A 26,395-nucleotide genomic window follows, 5' to 3' on the forward strand; every position below is an offset into this window, starting at 1 on the left:
TATTATATTAGCGTTTAATAGCGTTTTCAATTAAGCGTTTCTATTCGAACTTATGCATTATTGTTTTAAAATTCTTTTAAAATCTGAATATTTGCAAATTTGTTTAATAATGGTTTTTCAAAATGTTTATATTTAAATTATAAAGAAATAAAAACCCTGCTAGCGTATAGTATTCTGCATGAACATAAAAATCTCTTAACTTGATATCGATTAACTTTTCATTTGTCTTTTCATTTGCCTTGGACTCACCACATTATTAACACTATTTCTCATTTTTTAACGATGGCATTATTTTACTATTTTTTCGAAAAAATTACAAAAAAATTTCTTGAAACAGTTCAATTGAACCAAAAAAGATGAATTTTCAACGATATAGTTGAATCCTCAAACAAAACAAGTCAATTTACAACCAAAAGTTGTATTTTCGATAAAAAATGAGCTTTTTACAGAATAGTTGGATTTTCAGTCAAATAGTTAAATTTTCAGCCAAAAAAGATGAATTTTCAATACAGAAGATTAATTTCCTTCCAAATAAGATTAATTCTAAAAAAATACATAAATTTTCTATCAAATTGTGGAATTATATGACCGAAAATACGAATTTTCTACAAAATAGTTGAATTTTTAATAAAAAAGTTATTTTTTCAATCGAAAGCGATTAATTTTTTAATGAGATTGTACAATTTTAAACCAAAAGATGAATTTTCAAGCAATAAGATTAATTTTATACTAAAAGAAACACATTTTTAACAAAATAAACGAATAAATAAATATAAAGTTCAACTTTCAACCAAAAATATAATAGTCAATATTTCAACAGCAAAATTTTAAATAAAATTAAATAACAGTTTGATTTGTACAACAATATGATATTTATATCATTTTATAGAATAAATCCTCTTAATTTTAATTATACCAAAGCTATACAATTTCTCTTTAAAGGGTTGATTGTTTTCGAAATTCTGTATAACATAAGCCCAGGGTGAAGCCAATTTGTCCAGTTTTTAAGTAGATATTGCAAAAATAGTGAACATTTTTTAACCCATTAAAGACCAAAGCTATCAATTTTATAACATGAGGTTTTTGGGTAAGCGGTTTTTGCATACAAAAATAGTGAAAAATGTTTGATTTTTTATTTTTATAATTTTTTTTTCAGACATTAAACGCGTTAATATCTTAAAATTTCTTCAACTATCGGTGCACAAAATTCTCAAACTTTAACAGAAAATTTATATATATATATGTTTTCCTTCCAAAATGGCGGACAAAATGCAAAAATCAATTATTTCCCAAAATCTATAGGCTCTAGTACACATTTTTTAAGATTTTTTGAAATTTTTTTTCGCAAATTTCAAATTTTTGATTTCTTGAAAAATCAAAAATTTTTTCTAAAATATCTAAAAAAATTTCATAGTGTTCCATGGTTAATTTCAAGACATTTTTATTCCATGGAACTTTTTTTTAAACTTTCACGTTCTTGAGAAAAATAAAGATGATGGAAAAAACCAGTATTTGGAACATTTTTGCATTTCGTCCGCCATTTTGGAAGAAAATGCATATATACACAAATTTGTTGTTAAAGTTTAAGAATTTTATGCACCGATGGTTGAAGAAATTTTAAGATATTAAAGCGTTTTATGTCTGAAAAAAATTATAAAAATAAAAAATAAAACATTTTTCACTATTTTTGTATACAAAAACCGCCAGATTTAATTTTAAACTCAAAATATCCGAATTTTGACCACGGATTCGAATTTAGCTCACCCAAAAACATAAGAAACAGTACTTTTGATCTGTTTATTGTTTTGTTATACCCATGAATTTTGCGGTCAAACTCATGTTATAAAATTGATAGCTTTGATCGTTAATGGGTTAATGATTTTGGGCTGATTTTGAACCCTTTTTTCACCGTATCACAACAGCATATGGGTATAAATCGTAAAATTTTCTCTTTGAATTGCAAGAACTTGAAGGTGTAACAAAAAAGTTGGAAAAATTGCAATATTATTTTTGGTAACAAAAATATTTTTGTAAAATATACGAAACATATAATCATGAAGTTTCTATGTAATTTCTTCAAAATATATATTTATTTAACTTTTATTTTGATTTGCCTACAGATTAGGTGTTTTCAAGATTTTCAAACTTTTTTATTACAAATTTAAATTCTTGCAATTCGAAAAGAAATTTTTTACAATTCATACTCGTAAGCTGTTGTGATATAATGAAGAAATAGCTTCAAAATGAGCCCAAGAATATTGGAAATTTTTAATTATTTCGGAAGTTATTGAAAATTTAAGAAAACATTGAAATTTACACTATTTTTGCAATATCTACTTAAAAACTAGACAAATTGGCTTCACCCTGGGCTTATTTTATACAGAATTTCGAAAACAATCAACATTTTAAAGATACATTTTTTTAGCTCTGGTATAATTAAAATTAAGATAATTTATTCAGTCATAAAAAAGAGGTAGCTTAAAACTTTTGCACGGCAGTGTAATTCTATTTTGAACCAAACAATAAAATTGTTACCCGAAATAATGAATTCTCAACTGGGGGTTTTTACTTGATTTCGCATTTAAGTGAAGAACTCTCAGGAATATGGGGAAGAGACTTTGAATTTTGCGATAAATAAATTTGAATTTGACAATTTATAGAGTAAAGAATCAAATTTTAAATAAAAGTTTTTTGACTTCAGGCCTCACATAAGATTAATATTTAAAAAATTGCATGAATCTTTTTTTACAATTTTTCCAAATTCGTAACAGTATTTACAGTATTTTTTATCTTTGAAGTGAGTGCAAGGTCTACAATCTTTGAATAACGTAATTTATTTGTATTTTTATTAAAATAATTGAAATGTCTCCAAGATGGCAAGATCTGAGTATCTAACAATGATTTAAAGTGATATTATTTTAAGACACATGTCGCATGACACTTGCGAGGTGGAGATGGCCACCAGTTCAGGAATGTCAGGAATGAGTGGAACTCTCGACATGCGAGCATCGACTTTGGGCAGTGAAAGAGAAATTATGGATGCTACCAGTTTGCCATTGAGTGTCAGCTCTGATACTGCATTTACGTCATTTTATGGGAGCCAAACCAATCTGAAAGTCCCATCGAGATCTGGAAAAACACCTTCAAATTCCAATCTCAATAATGAAAATGTCATAATGCGCTCATCTTGATGATGAAGCCCTTTATGATGAAGAATTCGTGTCAAAAACACAAAAAAGTCTTCCATTGGTGGAAATAAAAATATTCAATAGATCAATAAACTCTTCGAATCGCAAATTAACTTACAAAATTTCGAATATTCAATATTTTAAAAATTGAATGTTAATTGGCAAAAGATTTCAAATGAAAATCTAATTTAAAAAAATAAATTAATTGAAAACAAATCCACCAAAGAAGACAATGAAAAACAGACACGTTAAAACAATCGATAATAATGCTAAGCTTATTTCTTTGACACCTTTTCTGTTTTCGAGATTATAACTAAAAAAAAATTAATTGGATTTAGGCCTACTCGCACACCTCGAAAGACTGAACTTCATATAATAATTACACATTCATTCGATTTTGTAAAATTAAAAATACAAATCTTTCTTAATTTACATACTACATTAACATGTAAGACTTTTCTCGCCCATTGGCGGCATTCTAAAATCTAAGAATAAAATTAGTAAGATGAATAAATATAAAACCATTCTTACCTCTAAGACTATAATAGCTTTTGGAGGAAGAATCGATTATTTAGACCAGTGTAGATAATAGAAGTAGAAGAGACCATTCTACAATAAATAATGAACTTACAGTAGATAATCATTCATTTAAAATACATACTAAAGTATGTAAAATTATAAATTTAATTTAATTGGTAGTTAGGACACTGTATATGTTAATAAATTAAAATTGGATATAATTAGTTTTAGCGTATGTGTTTTTAATTATTGATTATCTACCATAGGGTGGTCTCTCCTATATGGTACTAATAAAGAAAATCATTTTATTAATTGATATATTTCCAATATTGAAAATTCTTTTTCTATTATGACAAAATATCTGTTTAAATTTTTCAGAACAAGAAATGCACTTTTAATTCGTAATTCAAAAAGTTTCCTATAAATTGTGTACATTTTACATCTACCCTGATTTAAATAGTCGAGAATAGCTGTCAAGTATCGACTTGTAGAAGCCAGAAAATTGGCCTGTATTCTTAATATTATTAGTTAATATGGGACGACTGAAAAATCCTAAAAAATAATTTTCCTGACACTTGAAAATTTGCCAAAAAAGTATTCAAAATATAAAACTCTCAAATCACGAAATCCCCAAATCTAAACAGTTAAAAAATGGTTAAATAATGAAATTATGAATTTTTGGGTGTTTTAAATTTTCGATAATTTTATATTTTGGAAAATTTACAGTATAGAGAATTTTATTTTTTGAGATTATTCACTCGGCTCTTTAGATTCGTCAAAATTATCGTTTATACGAGTATTAATAATTATACATTGCGGCGAAAATGTGCCAAATTTTAATCTCTCCAAGAAACAATATGCTTAAGCTGGTTTAAAATAATTTTAATTCAAGAAGAAAAAAACCACTTTGGGGAATTTGATTGTGACAACACAGTATTATCTACTAATTTTATTGAAATATTTCAAAACATATTCTTATTCAACTCTAACGGAAATTCGAAACCTAGCTAGATTAATCATAAGAGGAGAGAAAAAGATTTGAGTTTGTTAATAATTAATTCCTTGTACCTGATTCTGAGAATATGGCCCAACAAAAAAAACCTCTTTCGTTCAAAAAATGATTATATTGCATTTATTTTTCTAGCTCAATATGTTTGAAATAGTTAATTATCAAGAAATATCTGACCAACGGGATTATTATTCAGTTAAGAAATTCTACTTTGGTGGAATTTAAGCTTTAAGAAATTATTTTTAGCATATGTATTAGATAGATTGAGATTTATATTAATTTATTATTTAGGGTGGAAAAACAGATCGTACAGTTTCTAAAGAAAAAGTGTAACCCCATTCAGACTAATTTTGTAAACATTTTTACTTGCTGTTTTTTAGTATTTTTTGTCTAGTATCTTAGGATGAAATATTAAATAAAATCCTACTGCTCAAAGTGGTTTGTGATTACTGGGTCTTGCGCACTATTATAGCTTTATTTTAAGGACTGTGTGAAATGTTTTCTGAAAATAAATAAGACAATGTGAAGAAAAGAGGAATTTATATTCTGTCTCATCATTGAACGAGGTTTAATTACATTTTTTTCGCATGTTACATTCTCGCATTGTCGACGTTGATGAACATTATTTCATAACTCGTACTCAGTACGTGATACTGCGAAAGAATTTCGGAGAATAGTGTAAGATAAAGAAATAATGCAACTATCGATTTAAAAATATAGTTTTGAATTAATTTTCAGGTTTTACAGTCAAATTAAAAAAATTAAATCTAGTCATTGAAATATACAACCTATCAATTATTTTATATCATAAATAGAAGTATAATAATAAATAAAAATTACTAAATCGCTATCACAAACTGTGAACACAGTTTATAGAAAAATAAAGAAAATCTCTAATCTTTGGTATGTAAATCTAATTCTTGCAACGTTTAAAAAATTAACGTGAAGTACTTAAAATACTTGCGCAGTAATAATAAATTTCGAATAAAAATATTTACATCAGAGTACTTAAGAGGCGTAAGAGAGAAAATTGCGAGTTTCATGTAAACATTTATTATTCTATTTACTAAATACTCAGGTTTCAGGTGTTTTATGATTGGTGATTGGTGAGTTGAAAATTTTATTTGAAAATGCTATTATTCTGTACATGATTTTATAGGCTTGGTAAAAAACAAGGCAATAATTAAAAAACTTATCAGCAATTAAAGTGATATAAGTGACTATGTTTCTTATTCAATAAGTTTTAAAAATATATTTCATTTGCTATACTTGCATAACTATTCAAAACTACGGTTTCAAGTTTATGAATTTGTTCATTAATAAATAAATACTAGTTTTCTTAACTCAAATGTTTTTGATTCAAATGAAAAATACGTTAATTTGAAATTAAACTAAATTAAAATGCTTTGCCTTGTCCTTTTGTGAAATTTTTTACGACCGTGTGCTTGTGTGCGTGAGTATACAAGACGTTTAAAGGTTTTCACTTTTATAACAAGTATGCAGTTAACTAGAAAAAATACATCATATGCAAGTAGACACTTATACGTATTTTACAATTATCGTCTTTTTTTTATTTTTATATTTATGGTGCTCGGCAGTATAGATCACTTCGTGTAGTGAATATATTATGAATCTCAACACACAAGTCCTTTCAATTACTTTCATTCTTTAAAGAAGCTTTTGAGTTTATTAAAAATTAACAAGTTTGATAAATAATATTTATTTGAAAACTGAGATTCTTAGATATAACATAAGAAGCTTGAGCTTTACAGTTCTTTATCACAAAGAAGATGATTACAAATAATTCATCTTTTCCTTTCCTTGTTGGATTCTATTTTTAATATATTTTTATTTTTGTGTGATACAATATTACTGTTATAGAATCGGTCAACATTTGTATTGTTCTTATTATAAACCATCTTTTTAATTTTATTTCTTGAATCCACTGAGTTTGAGTTGATTTTGATTACTTTCTAAATTTGATCTTTTAATACTTTATACAAGTAAATAATTAAAAATTTAAATAGGACTCAAAATGAAATTGTAATTCAATGATTTATAGAGGGGTGAAAATTGTAATTATTTGAAAATTGAGTTCTCTATCTTATTCTTTACTACTGTACAAGTAAATTTATACCCACACTTTCAGTTCATTCATTCCTTTCAAGGTACGAATTCTGATAAGTCTCGACTGTAGTTTCTAGTAACTAATGCAATAAAATTTTATTAAATAAAACTCCTTACTTAAATTAGGAAACCCTGTTTCTGACTGAATTATCGCAGTCAATTATTCTACTAATTTGCGTCAAATAATATTCTGCCAACTCGTAACCATGCCTTAGATTAAAAATACTTTCTCATCACATAAGAGTAATAAATATTAATTGATACCTTAATAAATTAGTATTTTAGTAACAAGGTGGCCGCTGGATCAAAAAACCAAGAAATGACCGGGAATTTTTTGAGAATAGGAAAAACCGGAAAATGTCAGTAAATTATTTTTTTGATTGAAAAATTTACAATTTTTAGAACAAAAATTTATCCAATCACTTGATAAAATTACAAGTTTCATATGACACGATATATTGTAATTTAAAATCAATTTGATTTCAATATTTTTAAAAATTTCAAGTTAAAAATTTGCCATTTTGGGTCTTTATTTTTAAGAGAAAATTTAAGAGAAAGTTTGAAATTAAATTTGTTGTAACAAAAAACATTTTAAGTTGATCAACTGTGAATATAAATTAATTCATGATTTGAAAATTAAACTGTAGTTTGAGTATTAAAAATGGAAAAAATTAATTTTACAGGATGATTCAGAATCTGTTCAAAATTAAACCATTTACAGATTATAACGTTACAAATTTCACTGTTCCAGTCCGAAAGCCTTATTAGTTAAAAATATGTAAACGTTAGATTGCAACTTTAAGCGTCACAAGTTTTGATTGTTCTGTTTTTGAAAATTTTTACTTTAAAAAGATTTAAAAATTTTGCAAAGAAAGTATAGATTTTTGAAGAATTCGAAATACAATTTTAAAGCTTTTTAAGGTTCAAAACATCTATCTGGCATATTTGAGTCGTTATTTTGTTTAAATAATAAAATTTTAATAATTTTTAATCTGGAATATAACTTAGGACAGAGTCCCAGATAACATGGAATTATTAACATTTTATTATTTAATCCAAATAAACACCTAAATGGGCCAAACCGACAAGCCTTCAAATATTTCCAACCATTTTTAAAAATTTCAGCAGAATATATTAATTTTTTTAATTATAAAAATTACAAAAATCATAAAAATAATTTTTTTGTTGGAAAATTAATTTTAACAGAATATTTAGAAAGATTAAAAAAATTTATGAATAACAAGAAATAGAACAATAATGATTAAATTATTAATTTAGAAAAAATGCCAGTAAGTTTTAAGAGTTATTAAGAAGTTTTGCAAGGATTAAAAATTAATAAAAAATTGAAAACATTTAAAACAAAATGTAAATTTATAAAGATTATGAATAAAAATGTAGTATCATTTAAAACTTTTTAAAAGATTACAAAATAATAAAAATATTTGAGTAAGACTCCTTGGAAAATCGATCATGGTTTTATATTTTGAAAAATTAATTTTAAGAAAGTATGGGAAACAATTCATTTTTATTAAACAATTATTAATTTTTAACATCTTCAAATACAAAATAATCTAGCTTCTAATTTAAAAAGTATATTATTGAGCGTTTGAATAAAAAATTTTGAGCTTTAATTTGAAAAGTTTATAATTCAAAAGAATTCCACTTTGAGTTACTTAATTTGTAGTTCAGTTTATATATATATATATATATATATATATATATGTATGTATATATATAAATAACATAAAAAATATTTTACCTTCAAGAGTTTGAATCTTTAAATTTCAATGACCGTGACAAATTTGAGTGAACTAGAAAAAATCGAGAATTGACTGGGAATTTGTTTTGCTCCATCAAAACGGCCACCCTGAATAAATAAATAAATATGTAAATAAATATATAAATAAATAAAAGCGAAATTCGCAAATAAATAATTAGCACTTAAAACAATTTGGCAGATATAAAAAAATGGTCATCCCTGTTTTTCGTAATAATAAATCTAAGCGTTTAAATTATTATCGAAGCAGTCTTGAATCATAGTGGCATATAATATGACGAAAAACATCTACGTGCGAGCGTAATATTTTATCTCTATCATCAGTTCACAGTTAGTATCGATCTTCAGTTCGATTTAAAATCTGATTAACGGCAATACTAGGCTAGATGAGTATCTCTTGTATAAGATTCTTTACAAAATCTTACATTGCACCGAATTCGCCTTTCAGGGTACGTCGCTAATTTTCAAGGGTTGATCTAACTTTAAGTTGCATAAAAAAATATTAAGATTTTTTAAAATAACTAACAACTACAACTATTAGTGTGATAAGTGGCCTAAGGTTCCATATTTATCTTAAATATTTTTAAATATTCTGTTCTTCTAATGATTTCTATTTTCACTTCTATTATTATCTATTTGTGTTTGCTTGTCAACTCTGCAATCGAAAAAAATACTAAAGAAAATAAAAAACATGGTAGCAAATTTGTGTTGAATATGGCTCTAGTTACGATTAAATATAAGGGACCATTCATAAATTACGTAATAGATTTTTTACCAATTTTCTATCCCTCCCATATATAACAAGTCATAAAAAATGGTTGGAACTGCCCCCCCCCTCAGTTTTTGGTACGTAATTAAGAATAATATTTTTAGTCATATGTTATTAAACACAATTTAGTCATTTAATACTCAAGACATTTAAATTACCATTCCTTTTTTTAAAGAAATAAACATATGTTATATATGTAAAAAAATATAAGAATTTCCAACAAATAAATCAACGCTGTCATTTTTACTGTTCGCAATTGGAGAATTTTGAAATGTGAATCTATAAAATGGAATAAATTTTAATTAAAAATCTTTGTTTAAAATTAGACTGTTTCAAAAAACCAATCAAAATTGCATTATTTTGTACTATTTACAATACATATTGAAGAGACTTCAATTGTATATCTTAAAAATTTAAGAATTTTCCATTATAAATCTTCAACATTCAACTGAATATTAAAAAAGTTTTAAATTGCATCATTTTATACTATAAACATTACAAATTCATGAATTTTCAATATTAAAAATCTTAAAAGTTGAAGAATTTTAACTTGGAAATTTTCAAAATTGAACTATATATATTTTTTTATGTTCAAAATTACATCATTTTAAACTGCAAACATTCAAAAATTAATGATTTTTCAATGGAAAATCTTAAAAATCGATCAATTTTAAATTGCAAATCTTCAATATTGAACTATTTAAAAAAAGAAGTTGAAATTTTTATTTTAAATCTTTAAAACTGAAAAGTTTTTAATTTTAAACCTTTACAATTTAACATTAGGCAATTTTCAAGTTTTACAGTTAAAAATTCTGTAATCTTAAGAATTGAACTTTAAATTTCTTCAATTTAGAAGATTTAGACATTTAGATAATTGAAAATTCATCACCGCTGTTTTTCAAAATGATCTAAATTTAAGAATGTGTACTTATACATCTTTAAAATTTAAAAACCTTGAATTGCAAATATTTAACATGGAATAGTTATTTATTGTAAATTTTAAAAACGGAACTAGATATTAAGAAAAAAAACACATTCAAATTTAAATAACTTTAAAATACAAATTTTAAAAAATAAATAATTTTCAATTCAATATTTTCGAATTTAAAGTATTTTAAATTATAACTCTTCAAACTCGTAGAACTTTTAATTGCAAATACTATAAATTGAAGAGTTTAAAATTTTAAAAATTTCAAATCAAAAGGTGGTCATATATAAAAATTAAAAATGCATTAATTTTGGTAATTTTACCCGAAACTTCTTCAATTTTGAAGATTATGAATCGGAAATTTTAGGTTTTATCTTAAAAGTCATTAAAATTTAGAAACTTTTATTCATACATACTTAAAATTAAAGATATTTCAATTTCAAAATTCTTTAAAATTGAACTATTAAACAAAGAGCGTTCAAAATTTCATCAATATTAGGTTATATACATTTTAAAGAATCTTCAATTGCACATATTTAAGATAAAATTGTTTTAAAAAGTGCACCATTTAATGATTTTAAATCATAAAAATTAAAAATTAAACAAGTTGGTGAATTTTCAATTGTAAATACATTCGAAAAACGGAAATCATTAGGAAGATTCAGAATATTCAAGAATTTGTCTTTTAGAAACCCCTTATTGCAATATAGAATCTCAAATTAATTTTTTAATTAATTTCCCAGTGAGCACAAGCGTTAAAGAACATCTTTAGAACGGCTTAAAAATGTCCTAAGTCAGTCCATATAACGTTCCATAAACATATAATGATCCAGAGATGTTTTAAAGACGAAATTCGAATATAAAACGTGTTTAGAACATTATATGGTCTGACTTAGGACAGTTTTTAAAACGTTCAAATAACGTCCTTTGACTTGTACATTCAAGAAACGTTTTTATGACGTTCCAATTACGTTCTAAAATGTTGTGCCCACTGGGATATTTGTTTCTAATTCCTGCTGGGATAAAATGTTATATTCAAACAAAAGTAATCTGTATAGAGAACTGAAACCCATTTTAAATTAATATTCAAATTCTAAAAATAATATTCGATAGTACTTAAAGAACGATTGCGATCATAATGAACGCTAATTAAAATGTTATAATACGAGATTATACCATTTTCTAAAATCTTTTATCAAATTACTTAAATTTATTTACTATTTTAACAATGATTCAGAAGATTAAAATTCTGTACTGAAGGTTTTAGATCAATATTTTGACTTCTTGTTTAATCTGTCGTCAAATCTAGAAAAGTAGATGACCCAATATAAGGGTACATTAAGTTGAAAAAATCTTGAAAAAATTTGGGGGTCGTAGTAATTTCAAAAGTTCTAAAAAAGGCTTGGATATTATTAAAAGAAGAAACCTTTCTTTCATGAATACAATTGTTTTTCCCCGGAAAATATACAAAATATAAATAAATATAAAAAATACTTTGTTTTTATGGATATCTAGCAAAGAATACTAGAAAAAATTAAAATACTAATTTAATCATACCGAGATTGATGTCTTTATAACGTTATTACAATCTCTTATTGTGATTACTGGACTTTAACGTTATATTATCATTTTGGGGACGTGGATTTCTATAGGGCTGATTTGTTCAAAATATTACCTAATAGTATAAATCCCCTCATATAACATGTTTAATATTTTAATGTAATTAATTCGCAATTAAATTAAATTAATTTAATTTCTAATAATTTCCCCCCCCCCCCCCCTCCAAAAAGATATTACGTAATTTATGAATAGCCCCTGAGAAAAATTGTTCGTATTATTATGACCACTTTAGCACACACTTTATAATCTATACTTCTACAACTTTACCAGAAAACCAGCGACGAACCCTTGGCTTTTCGAAATTAGAGTCTAATAAGAGTCTAAATAAATTCTAATCAGAGTCTATACACAGTATGTACTCAAACTTGATTTTTTCAGACTGTAATTTTGTTATCAACATATTCATCATCATCTGCAAATTTGAAAACATCTTCTCCCTCACCAATAAGATCATAAAAGGAATCTCGAGAAGTTTCTTTTATGTCAGCTTCAACCCCATAATCAGGACTTTGGATTTCCTTCTCACTCACACTTTCTTTTTTACTGTCTTTTGATCTGTGAACTTTGACTGGAGATTCCTGACGATTCCTTGAAAACTCGGTCATGGGAATATCACCTAAAACTCCAACACTGCTTTTTTCGCTAACAAGGTTCAACTCGACGATGTCTCTGTAATCGAGAGGGACGTTCAGAGTTTTTGGTTTAGGCGGGGAACTTTCATGAACTTTGACCTCGCATTTATCTCGATCCAGCTCTGGACTGTGCTGCTCTTTTGCGGCTCTTCGAGACCTGAGAGTGTCCAGGTTATTTTTCCTCTGACCCCGACCGAACTGGAAAAAATTTTAAGTCTAACAATAAATTGGTCTGAAGAATAATATCTTGACACAATAGATTTCCTTAGCACAACAATTCACATTGTTATAAATAATTGTTGTAAATGAATTTACTTATTTTGCATTTTTGAACCTCGACCTGATTTCGTCGAAAGTACAAAAGGCCGGAACAGTGATTTTTACATTCTCATCAGGGAAGGTATTAGATTTGTGTGTGTCTGTATGTCTGCCTATCTGTGTGTCTGTGAGCTGAATGAAAATGTATAGTATCACGATTAGATTTGTTAAATGAAGGGAAGTAATTCCCCAGAAAACATTACTTGTTAAAAAATTCAAAATAAGTTAATTTCTTTATGAAAGTAATTATGATTGCATGTTCCAAAATTGGAACTAAATCAAGTTTTTTAGAACAATTTTCTTCAAACAAAGATAATTATTATATGAAAATTAACTAAAAAAATACAATTCATGAGACAAAAAGAAATAATTCACAAAAAATAGTTCTTGTTCAAAAATACGAAATAAGTGAATTTGATTATAAAAATTGTTTGTAACAATGACAATTTTTTCGAAGCTTAATATATTATTTCATTATATCAATTTTGAGGTAAAGATAACTTTAAACAAAACAGTTTAATTTTCGACCAAAAAAGATTACCTTAACAAAATTAGCTGAATTTTGAAACAAATCGTTCAATTTTCAAATTGCAAAGATGAAATTTCAACTATATGGTCGAATTTTCTAACAAAAAAGATTGAGATTAGGATTAACACTTGTATTTTCAACAAAATAGTTCAACTTTTGAACAAATAGTTGAATTTTCAACCTACAAAGAATTCTGAAAACAAATTTAAAAGTTGATGTTTACGAAAAACGAATTATTAACCAAACAGTTAATTTTCAATCAAAGAGTGGAGTTTGCAACCAAATAATTACATTTTTAACAAAATAGTTAAATTTTCAACCTAAAAAAATTAAGTCTTAGTAAAAAAATGTAATAGTTGTCATTTGAACCTACAAAAAGAAGAATTTTCAACAACAAAAAACAAAGATTGAAGCTAAATTTTCAACACCAAAATATAAAATTTCAAAAATTTTATTTTCTGCCAAAATCGTAGAATTTTCAGTCGAAAAAGAAGAATTTTCAAAATATAGTTGCATTTTCAACTAAAGTAGCTAAATTTTCTACCAAAAATGGGACAGCTATTTTTTCAATGAATAATTAAATTTCATTTGAAAAACAGCGGATTTTCAACCAAGGAAATGAATTTTCAACTAGAATTATGCATTTTCAAACCAACAAGACGAATTAAACAAAAAAGTTAAAAAAAATTTATTCCCGAAAAAAAAAGTTCATCCAAATTGTTAAACTTTCAGACCAAAAAACGAATTATCTGTGAGACGGTTGAATTTTTAACTGACAAAAATACGAATTAAAAAAAAACAAACTGCAGTTAAATTTTCAACGCCACAATATAAAATTTCAAGAAAAAGTTTATTTTCTACCTAAATCGTTGAATTTTCAATCGAAAAAGACGATTTTTCAAAATATAGTTGCATTTTCAACTAAAGAAGACACATCCAAAAGTAGGACAGCAGTTAATTTTTCAAAGAATAATTAAATTTCATTTAAAAAACAACGAATTTTCAACTAAAATTATGCATTTTCAAACCAAAAAGACGAATGAAACAAAAAAAATTTGGTCCAGAAAGAAAAAAAGTTCATCCAAATTGTTAAATATTCAGACCAAAAGAATCATTTTCTGTGATATAGTTGAATTTTTAACCCTAAAATATGAATTTAGTAAACAATTTGTTTTCAAACAACCATTTCCATTTTTAAGAATAAGTAGGGAAATTTTGAACCAAGAAGATTAGTTTCCTTACAAAAAGTATAATTTTCAGCCATCTTCAGCCACAAAATATAAATATTTAACCGAAAAAACGAAAAGTTATATTTTCAGTTAAAAAAATTATTTTTCAACAAAAGCATATTTTTATAAGAAAGGGTACAATTAAATTAAATAAAAAAATTCAATTACTTTTTTAAACAAAGACATATTTTCGAAAAAATAGTTTAATTTTTCATAAAGAAAACCTATTTCAACAGTGGCCACAAAAACTTCATTTACAAAATTCCGTAATTTTACTCTGATCATTTCTTAACTATTCCTGATCGATATTAATATTTGCCTAATTAATCAATTTAATATATAAATTTATTCATATAATCAACAAAATTTGTATTTACTAATATAATAATTATTTGTAATTAAATTAAATTAACATCAATATTTTAATAACAATATTAAAAATTAAAAGGTTAAATCATACTTCAAATTATATTATATTATTTTTAATTGAATTTTTTTTATAATAATAATTAATATTCAAAGACCAGAATCTTCATCTTGTAACATTTTTAACATATAGCCTTTTATAAACGGAATAAAACAAATTGAAATAAAAAATTTATTATCCATAAGAGTCATTTCAAGTTCCTCTGATAGAATTTCTCTAATTTGTACAATTTGTTTTAATCCCTGACTTATCCCTCATTTCCAGATTGAATTGATTTAAATTGATTTAAATGGTCCTCAGGACGTCCTTAAGACGTCCACCAAATTACGAATATAGGACAAGTTGCCAGTCATATGCTAGAAACATTTGATAAAAGAAAACTCACCGAACGATGCGTGGGAGTCACCTGCCGAGAGTCCACCTCCACATTCAGTCTATTAGGGATGATATCAGTCGAGAATCCCCCACATTCATCAGGAGCCTGCCTAGACAGAGATTCCTCGCTGATCCTCACTCTAGAATCTTCCAAGATCCTGTGAATTGGAAGCATTCCTTCTCTCAGTCTTGCTCTATACTCAGAGATTATTTCGTCATGAAGGCGACTCTCGCCAGGATCGAGTCTTCTAGGAAGAATCTCATCTTCTTCTTGATCATCTTCTTCTTTCGAAGTCGAAACCTGACTCTCTTTAATTTTCTCGTACTCAGCTGCTGTTAAAGCTGCTCCTTCAGTGTCGAGTCTTCTGGCTTCTGAAGCTTCCTCCTTACGATGGTCTTCATCGATGGTATCCAGAATATCAGATTCATCAGAACCCAAGGGTGGAATCCAGACAAGAAAAGCTGGATCCATTCCTAGGTAAGAACCAGGCGCTGCGCCTGCATTCACGACGTTGTAGTCGTAGTAATCCATTTCTAAATCAACTTCTGTATTGGCGAGGCTGAACTCTGAACCAGGACCGTGGAGAAGACGTTCTCGATTTCGACGTTCCTTGGAATCCTTCCCACATCGCAGGGTCGAGGTGTTCGAAGAACTGCTGCTGGCTGGAGAGAAGCTCTGAAAGAAGAGTCAAATTTTTTATTTGGAATAAGATAGAATGATGTTTTGAGCGATGTTATTTGTCAGTGTGAAGGGTGATGTTTTCATGTTTTCGATTTCTTAACGGACAGTATTTTCAGAATTATGCTTGAGGAACCTATGGAGTTTAAAGAAATTTTGGAATATAGGTGAAATGCACCGCAGATTCAGTTGATCAAAATCATCAAAGAACAAAATACACTCCAGCTTAAAAAATCTCTTTTATCATAAAAAATAAATTTTTAAAGAATAAGTGATAGAACTTCATACCCAGGGTTGTTACAGATCGGAAGATTCCAGAAAGTCAGGGATTTAAAAACTGATCAGTGAAAGTCAGAAAATATCAGGGAATTTTAAACTGGTTAGGAAAAGTCAGGGTATGTTAGCATAATTTGACAGAGTCAAAGAATTGACGATAAACTGAATTTGAAGCCGGTTTTATTATCATTTGGTTGAGAGTTTCTGTATTCTTTTGAAAATTCGTCATTTGTGGTAGAATATTGACTTTCTTGGTAACTAATTCATCTTTTTAATGGAAAAATAATTTCTACGATTGAAGATTTAACTATCAGGTTGAAAATTCCTATAAAAAAATGAATATTTGGTTTAAAATGCATGTATTCGATTAAAAACTAATCTTTCTTGATAGAAATTTAATCTCCTTCGTTGAAGAGTCAACTACATTATTGCAAATTTATTTTATTTGGTTAAAAATCAAGGTATTTTTTACTGAGAATTCATCTATTCTACTTGAAGTTGAAAATAGATCTGTTTTAAGTGAAAATTGTCACAATTTTGTTGAAGCTTTATGTTTTTGATTAAAAATTCATTTCTAATAATGAAAATTTAAATATTTTGGTTAAAATTTGTCTTTTTTTTTGTTGGTTGAAAATTTATTTTTCTAGCAGAAAATTTAAATATTCTATTTTTGGTGGAAAATTGATCTTATTCAGTTGCAAATTTAGTAAAAAATGCATTTTTTGTGTGTTTGGAATTCAACTGTTTGGTTAAAAGTTCACATTTTGGTTAGAGATTTATCATTTAATTGCAAATTTATTTGTCTGCTTGAAAATCGAAATATTTTGTTACATTTTTGTTTAAGTTTAAAATTAATTTTCATCTTTATCTAAAATTCATCTTTTTGGTTGAAAATTGAACTGCTTTGTTAAAAATGTATTTTTGGTTTGAAGACTAAAATATTTTGTTAATTTTTTAAAAGTTAATTATAATTTCTTAACTAAAAATGTAACTTTCACTTTTCTCGGAAATTTATATTTTTCAGTTAAAAATCCAACTTTTTAAATTAAAAAATGAAATTTGTTGTTTAAAATTGCAGGAAATTCGTCTCTTTGGCATAAAAATTCAATATTTTTGGTGAAATTTTTTTTCTTGATTAACTCAAAAATCTTTCTTAGTTGAAAATTCCTCTTTTTAGTTTGAAAAGTAATCTGGTTTATTTGAGGATTCAACTAATTTATTGCAAATTCGTATTTTTTCGTTGAATTTAACTTTTTTTTTTTAATAAAAATATTGTTTGGTGGAAATATCAACTGTCACACTTTTAATTGACAATTAATTTTTTGGTTTCAAGATTCATGACTTTGGTTGAATATTACACTATTTGGTTAGAAATTTATTTTTTCTTGGTTGAAAATTAATTGATTTAACTAAAAATTTAATTCTTCTATTTTTTGTTTGAAATTTGTGGATGACCTCTAATTAAATTCTGTATCAGTTCTGTTACCAAAAAGTGTTAGAACTATATTTAGAAACATTTTTCTTTGCATTAATATTATGGATCTCATAGATGTAAGGTTGTTTTTATACCTGACAAAAATTTAGAACAATCAGGGAAAATAACAAATTGGCCAGGCTAAGTCTGGGAATTTTGAAATTTGGATTTTGTAGCAACCCTGATATCAGATGTTTCGAATATTTAGTGTTCTTGGCTTGTTTCTGTTTCTACATGATGCCAATGTTGGAATGGTGCGTTGTGTTTTCAGTGCAATATTTCGCTGGTGAAATGTGCAGTGTTTTTGAAGCGTATGGGTCTTTAGAAGCTGAAAAACTGAAGCAGAGGAGCGGGTACCTTGGTCCGAAGAAGTAGGTTAGTTGGTTTGGGGTGAGGGGGTCTTACGTTATTCAAACTGGTCGAAGCACTTGTTGAGCTGTATCGTCGGCTGTCTTCGGACGTGAGGCCCTCTTCCGAAACGGGACTTATGGGACCCACCGTGCGAAGCCTGCAATTTTAAAACCAAAAATAAGTTCAAAAATCAGCAAATCTTTCAACAAGAATATTAATTTTAAAAGTGTAACAATTTTAGCAATTCAGAGATAGTAAACAGAAAATAGTAATGTTGTTAGCTATTTAAAAGTATGGCTTTTCAACTGATTAATAATAAAATCTTCAACAACCAAGCGGATTTTAAATACTTCATTAAAGAGGTACACATGTGTACAGCATGCATGCTTCAAAATGGAAATTGCGCAGGTATATATGAATTCCAGCAATTTGATTGCAGCAAATAGAGATCTAGTGTGGAATGCGCGTGTGGTATGTACATGTAATGATGATGAGGATTTAATAGTTTATGTAAACATATACATATTGAACATAAATAGCTATGTACAGTTCTATTGGTATATTACATCTAGGATGAGAAATTAATTTTGGGTGAAATAATTATTAGCTAGTGATAATGCTAAGCTTTCAACACTTATCAATGATAAAAAAAACAAGTCTTCTATTAATGACGATTGAAGTTTTTAAATGAATAATTAAAGGGGAATAATCATGCGTGTATGATGCATGTTTCACCATTGACTCATTCAATCTAATCTAATATTTTCGTAAATAGGTTTGATAGATACTAAGAAAAATGGCCGTAAAACGTACTAGTGTATCGCAATGGTTGCTGTTAAATATTAAATCATTAGTTAATATCATATTGATTAGACCAGGAGCAATTTATTGTTAAGCGGGATATTATTTTTTTATTTGTGTATGGTTAATTGGTCAAGCAATTGAAAGAGATCTATTTTTTTCATAATAAAGGCTCTGTTTGTTTTTCCTCTATTTTAAGTGCCTACAGAAATTTCCGAGAGAAATATTTTTATTGCAAGAAGAGTTGTTTATTGAATAATAATTGATTCAGAAAAATAATTCTTATGAATGATCTTCTTTAATATGAATGATGCGTTAAATAAATAAAAGAGGCGACATGCCTAGTCTGAACTTACTTAACTGGACGGGCGTACTTGACCTCTGGTTGTTCAGAAGTCGAAGATTTAGGTGTTGATGCTTTTCTTATAGGAGTGCTCACTGCACTCGGAGTAATTGTTTTCTCTGATCCATTTTCATCCAAATCTTCCCCTTTTCTGGTACTCGATTCCGTACTTTGTTCTTCCTCAACACTGCCAAAATACATATAAAGTATTTTATTCTCTTTTTAATTTCTCCAGCTGACACTATTATTTTTTTATTTTTTAGGAAAACGATTTCTTACTCTGCTTGAGTTTCTGTACTGTCATAACCATCCTCAATATCAGCAGATGTTTCCTCTAATCTCGCGTGTTTAGAAGAACCTCTCATGGGTAATCGGACGAGAGAAACAACTTCGGAAATTAAAGTTGATGAGGACATGGCTCTGACTCTTCTAGAACCTGGTATCGTATCACTGCAAGCTACAAATAAAATTATATATCAAGGAAAAATGATATTTGAAGCTGAAATTCAATAGCATTTGAATAAGCTTTGGTTTTATTTTTATTCTTTATGTTATCAGGGTTGCCATAGATCAGAGAATTCGGGAAAGTCAGGGAAACACAATTTTACTAAGGTTTTGTAAACTTATGAAACGAACATTTTTGTTAAGAAGTCATTTTTTTGCTTCAAAATCGTATTTTTTGGTTGAATTGAACTGTTTTTGGTTAAAAATTCAACTGCTTAGTTAAAAGTGGAACGACTTTCTTAAAAACTCACTTTTTTGTGAAGATGAATCAGTTTGGTTAAAATTTTTTTTGCTTGATTAAAAATTCTTTTTTTTTTTGAAAACTGAATAATCTTAAACTGAAAATTGAGCCATTTCATCTCTGGTTGAAATTTTTTATTATTTAGTTGGAAGTTGAACTTTTTGGTTTGAAATTCAAGTATTTTGTTAAAAATTCGTATTCTTAATTGAAAATTAATTTTTTTGACTGAAAATTTAACTACTTCTTCTTTGTTGAAAATGTATCCTTTTTAGTTCAAAATTCCACTGTTTGGTAGAAGATTAATCTTTTAAACTGAAAATTAAACTATTCTATTTTAAGTTGAAAATTTCATTTGTTTTACTTAAAAATTCAACTATATGGTTGCTAATGCATGCATTTTGTTGATAGGTCCTATTTTTTTAAAAAGTTAATCTTTTTTTTACTAATTGAATGTTTATATTCGCATTAACTATCTCGGTCCTTAGCGACTACTTTATAATAAAATGAAGGGTATCCATGGAGTAGTATACGAAGGGATGGAAACTAAACTTCTGTTCATTTCTTTAGTTGAAAATTCATATTCATGGGTTGAAATTTTTTGGTGCAGAAAATTAGTTTTTTTAGCTTTAAGATTCAACACTTTTGTTGGAAATTAACTTTTTTGTTCAAAATTTATATTTTGATGTTGAAAGCATGTATTTTATAACATTTGTCTTTTTGGTTTGAAAATTCAACATTATGAATAATTTTTTTTTACTTTCTAGCAATAGGGTTGTTCGGAAATATACGGAAATATACATATACGGAAAATGAAAAATTGATCAGGGAAAGATCAAGCCGGAAGTCAGGGAATTGTTAACAACTCTGGTTATGTATTATTTATGGAATTACTAGAATTATCTGCAAGACTATCCAAATCCTCAGCAATCTGGTATTTCCGATATTTAAGGGCGTACTGCAGCGCCAGAAAAACGGAGACCAGAAATGTCAGAACCAGAAGCGAAGCAGCAGCAAGATGGGCTGGAGTTAGCCATTGAGCCCATCTGCCAGCTGCAGCCATGATTTTCGGTTTTAGGTATATTGTTGTTGGCAGCGAGGTTCCATTTTCCGACTGTGGTTTTGCTAAAATTCCGTAGAATAGAATATGGTTATTTTGATAAAATAACTAATGACTAAATACTGGAAAAATTGTTATCTTCTGAACTCACACAGCATTGATATATGAGCCAGAAAGCCACCGACGCAAGACTCTCCTTCTGCCATCACTTCATCGCTAAAAAACTCGAGAAGTAAAGTTTGCGCTGAAGAGACAATCGTTCCTGTGGTTGGTTCTTTTCTGTCAAATGCAACGTCTGCAAGAAGTTCAGCGCTAAGAGAATCTCCGTCACGTGCACGAACATATTGGCCTGGACAAGGAAGCTTAGCCTGATCCAAATGAAGCCTGATCACATTTTCTGATGAAACCTGAAACATTAATTTATTTAATTTTTTTATTCATAACATATATAATTTATTTTATATAAACCGTTTCTTTTTTTAACGACAGATAATGTATTGTTAATCAATATCATTACTATTACAGTAATCATAGTGATATGCAGTATTTAGAAAAAACTCTGAAAAGTAAATTAATTAACATAAAAAATTCAGATCGAAGAAGGAACGACAGCGACTTTTGTGCAAAATTGCAATCTAATCTTTCGAAGAAACATTATAGTAAAATTATTATAGGCCATAATGAATTTCCAATAATTTTTCCGTGATTATAGAAAATTCTTGATATAAAATCATTATATGGAAAACAATTATGGAATAATCAACATTAAACTAAATAATAAAAATATTAAATGTATTAATTTAAACAGTAGATAATATTCAAAGGAATGATCGAGGGGTTAATTACTTGGATTTTTGGATTTTATTTATTGAATATAAACCTAAACGAAGAATAATTTGTTTACGGGCATTTTAAAAAGTATATTACTTTTAATTGTTAGAACTAAGGTTTTATTGCGACTGACAATAAAATATATTGTCATACTCAAATTGGGTCATTCCAAACTACTTAAAAACAGAAACCTATTATTTCCAGAAAGTAACTTCCCCCCACCTATATAATATTTTTAAAATTCTTTAGTAGTTAAATACAAAAATCGAGTTTTTTCTTCTTCAAAAAACAACCCTCTGATTATTATCGTTTTCATCTTAAAATGTTTGTATGATGCCATCTTTTTACTATAAGGATTAAAAATCACATGTACTTTAAACTTTAATTTTAACTTAATTCAACCATACAGTGTGGCCCTTACAAAAAAATATTATAGGGAAATTAGTGTGGGCAAATAATGATTTTGCTGTAGTTTTCACATTCTCATCACAGAAGGTATTAGATTTTTGTAAAATTTGACCCCCACAGTTTTGGTCAAATGTCTACGTTTCGAGGCCCTCTGAATACCAAAAACAGTTTTTTACGCATGTGTCGGTCTGTAGGTGTGTCTATATGTCTGTCTGCCTGTCTCTGAGTACGATAACTTTTGATAAAATCATTCTATTAGATTGGCCTTTGGTACACTCTTTTAGTGTCCTAAAGTAAAGGTCAAGTCATTTTGGATAAAAATCCAAAAAGTGAGCGCATTTTGAATATTTTTGAGACCACTTTTTTCAAAATTCAAAAATTCCCCGTGCGGATATTCATAATATTCAAAAAGACTAGCATTTACAAAATTCCAAAAAACACGAAAATGAACATTTTAAGTCAAATAACACACGATACGAAAAAAGGTTAGGAGAAGAAAAATGTTGATTTTTGAATTTCCCACAAGATTATCATAACAACTTGTTTATTTTTCCTGAAAAATTCGAAAAGTCAAATTTTGACCGTATAAAAAAGAATGGAAAATCCAGGAATTACATTTTTTCATTCAACAATTTCACAGTATTTAGGGATATAATCTAGAAGTTACAAAACGGCAACGCTGATGTGTAGACCGTATGTGTAACGTTTAAATCCCAAAAATAATATTGGAAATGAGGAAATTCAATTTTTGAGAAAAAAAACGGCAAAAGTTGCAATAAGATGTTTAATAATATTATTTTTATTAAAGAATGCGCATTTTTTTAAACGAGAAAATGAAACTACGTCTGTTTTAATACCAATGGTTTTAATTTCTAAAGCATGTTATGAATTGTAATAATATACACTTATGGAAATTATATACATTTTCAGGGACAAACTCGAGTGCGAAGCACGAGATACGTGATGAGAATGTGTTCGGTAAAGCCGAAGTAGCATTAACAAAAGTGAATCCATAATCGCCAAATTACTGTGTTTGATGATTTGACCTTTAGTTTTAAAAAGTCTGTGCACAACGACCGAGCGCGTAGCGCGAGGTAAATACATTATCCAGCGCGAAGCGCAAGAACAAAGAGTCGCGTGCCCTAGTTCAAATTCTTTGAATTCTTTGAAAATCGTAATAATTCATTATAATAAGTAAAAATCTAAAGTTTTTTTGTTAAAATAGGTTAAAATCTTTTAAATCTTTAAAAATCATGTAAATGCTTTAAAATAATTGTAGGTGTGAAATATCTTGAAATATTTGAAAATGCTGCAAAATTATTTTAAATTTCTTTATATTTTTAAAATTTCTAAAAATTCTTTGAAATATTTTAGATTATATAAGTCTATAATTGTGAAAATCCATCATCACAAGTGAAAAAATTTAAAAGCCCTTAAATATAAATTAAATTATACTTATTTGCTAAAGTTCTCTAAAAAAATTGCCGCTGAAATCCCTAAGAATCTTGCGAAATTTCTTAAAATGATTTGAAGTGTTTGGAATCACACAAAATTTAATTTATTTTGCAAATTCGTTTATAAATCCCTTAAAATGCTAAGATGTTTGAAAATCCTTCGAATTTATCTGGAAAACTTTTGAAATCGAGCTTAAAATCGATAAAATCCCGTAAAGCCTTTGCAATAATTAAAGATCCTATAAAATCCAGTAAACCTTGTGAAATTCTTAGAAATACCTTGAATACTTCTAAACGATAAGTGGGAGACCGGGTCTCCACTCAGACCTGTGGAGATAGACTGTTGTCTGACCACAATCGCCTTACATCACTTTGGTGCTCGAAAAGATTGGGCAGGCAGTGATGCCTGACTGCTATGATCAGACACTGGCCCTTCCCAAACGTGTGCGCTCGTGAACATAACCAGTAAAGATGCAATTTTTATGTTTGAAATGTAAAATTATGTTCCTGAAGGTCAATTCAAGAAAAGAGGCATAAAAATGAAAATTAGAAGAGGTCCCGAATTTCACTGTAGGATCCAAGATGAAAAAGACTTTTTTATTTACTATAAAATACTTTACAGGATTATGAATGAGATCAAAAAGATGATGGATTGATGGTAGTAAATATGGGAAAATTGAATTCTCGTGCAACTAAAGTATGAAAATAGATCATATGAATAGATTTCTTTGAATTTGTTCACCTGAATCAGCCAGAAGGAACGTCCAGGGCACGCTTGGGTGCTCGCAGCCAGAATCGTTCTAGCTTTTTCGACATTCATATTCAGGACGCAACCACATCTACACTTGCTACCGACTTCGGCAGTCACTTCCGGTCTGTCGGCCGCCAAACCTCGACCATGACGACATTCCCAGTCGCCTTGGCTCAAAGATCCATGAAGATCCAGATGTTTTGTACCCCCGCATGCCTCAGTATCAACAGCCTTCCCCTTGAACATGCAAATTAAATCGATTTCAGTGCAACAAGTAGGTAGATTGAAATCCACTGCGGATTTTCTCTCGAATTAACCTGTCGATACATTCAGCATTTTAATATATTCTAGTCGACAAGAAGCTTTCAAAGTTATTCTCTCTTGAATAATGGAATAGCGCACCAAAAAATGCGGCTAAGCTGCGCATGTGGAAGAAACTAGCTCAGCCGCAAATATGTTTTTTACAATTATATCTTGCTCTGAATAAATCATTGTAAGATAAAAGATTGTTTTGTTTTTTAAAAATGTTACTTTATTTTATACCTTCTTTGGTACAGTTTCGTTTTAATTAACGATTAAAAAATACATTCAAATAAGATTTTCAGTTTTAGAAATTTGATAAGTTGTGCAAAAAAAACTTGTGACAAATTTGACTTGTAGAAGATTATGGAAATGTGTTGCAAAGTACTAGTCTAGTACCCGAACAAGATTTATGTACAATTTTTTGCTTATGTGTGTTTAAACAGCTCATAGTATTTTATTATGAAACAAACAAAAAATGGTTTCTCTTCATAGTCAACAATTTAAGAAAAGTAGCAAATCTATCAAATTATAAGATGTATTTTAATACGTGATACTACTTGTACTCAAAGTTAAAAAATAATCTGGTAAACTTCTAAGTGACAATAAGTAAATTATTTAACGTTGCCATTAATTTTAGTAACTTTATTAACTTTAAAATGATTAGAAATCTTTTAAATAATTGCGGCCATTATTTACTTGGATGATTTTACCGAATTTAGGAGTAACTCGTTAAAACCCTTTCGCGAAACGTTTTTTTTTTAGTACAACAGTAAAATATCAGTCGTAAGAGACCCAAAAACATTAGAATTTTTGGAAAAAATACAATATTAATTAATATAATAATATATAATAATATATAAATTAGTATAATAATGTAATATTAAGGAAACATGAAACATTGTTCATGTTTTCTTTGGCACTCCACAAATATTTAAGATTTATGCGATCACAATCTTAACTTAATAACTAAAATGAATGATTCCTTAATTTTAACAATTTATTTTTAAAAAAAATTATAATAAAGAAGATCATTAATTTTTTCATCCTGATGAACGGTTTACTAGCATTTTGAAAACTGAAGAAGAAAAAAAATTAAGTTGCAATTGAAGAAAATGGTGGACGCGAAACAATCAAAGAAAGAATAGTTTCTTCCGCAGGGTTCTGAAAAAGGCTCAAACTTCATTTTCCAATATTTGGCATTAAAAATTTTAAAAATTAATGACTAGAATGCAAAACGAGCACTTCCTTAGAATTTAGCATTTTTCTAATTATTTTCCCTTATTTTTGAATTTGGGAAAGAGTTTTTACATTGATTCGAAATTTGAAAAATATGTGATATAAGAAAAAAATCCTGAAACAGAATTGTTTTTTTCGAAGAGTTTCTGTTCTGCTTTTTTTTTTATCTTTTAGCGAAAAAGGTATGGATGGTAAATTTAGTTTTTGGAAATACACTGGAAACTATATAGCACTTCGCG

General features: G+C 27.7%; 2 protein-coding genes across 4 annotated transcripts in view; one reads left to right on the top strand and one right to left on the bottom strand.

Annotated features, from left to right (window-relative positions):
* The window catches only part of LOC117171879 (solute carrier family 35 member F2-like), a 14,190-nt gene extending 8,947 nt beyond the window's left edge, over positions 1 to 5,243 (top strand). For 2 of the 3 annotated variants that reach the window (XM_033359518.1, XM_033359520.1), the window contains exon 8: positions 2,909 to 5,243. In XM_033359518.1, the coding sequence (XP_033215409.1) occupies positions 2,909 to 3,191 (283 nt within the window). In that variant the 3' untranslated portion in view covers positions 3,192 to 5,243. The remainder of the gene's footprint in view (positions 1 to 2,908) is intronic. The other variant, XM_033359519.1, reaches the window with a different exon arrangement.
* Positions 5,244 to 12,267: 7,024 nt separating this feature from the next.
* LOC117171007 overlaps positions 12,268 to 26,395 on the bottom strand; it is a 254,157-nt gene continuing 240,029 nt past the window's right edge. Inside the window, exons 11-19 of the mRNA XM_033358052.1 lie at positions 24,609 to 24,854; positions 21,325 to 21,580; positions 21,008 to 21,238; positions 19,651 to 19,828; positions 19,385 to 19,558; positions 18,282 to 18,384; positions 15,754 to 16,123; positions 15,458 to 15,711; positions 12,268 to 12,767 (exon numbers count right to left, since the gene is read on the bottom strand). Coding sequence (XP_033213943.1) covers positions 12,312 to 12,767; positions 15,458 to 15,711; positions 15,754 to 16,123; positions 18,282 to 18,384; positions 19,385 to 19,558; positions 19,651 to 19,828; positions 21,008 to 21,238; positions 21,325 to 21,580; positions 24,609 to 24,854 — 2,268 coding nt within the window. The 3' untranslated portion in view covers positions 12,268 to 12,311. The remainder of the gene's footprint in view (positions 12,768 to 15,457; positions 15,712 to 15,753; positions 16,124 to 18,281; positions 18,385 to 19,384; positions 19,559 to 19,650; positions 19,829 to 21,007; positions 21,239 to 21,324; positions 21,581 to 24,608; positions 24,855 to 26,395) is intronic.

This window comes from Belonocnema kinseyi, chromosome 4, assembly GCF_010883055.1.
Source record: "Belonocnema kinseyi isolate 2016_QV_RU_SX_M_011 chromosome 4, B_treatae_v1, whole genome shotgun sequence".
Taxonomy (NCBI): domain Eukaryota; kingdom Metazoa; phylum Arthropoda; class Insecta; order Hymenoptera; family Cynipidae; genus Belonocnema; species Belonocnema kinseyi.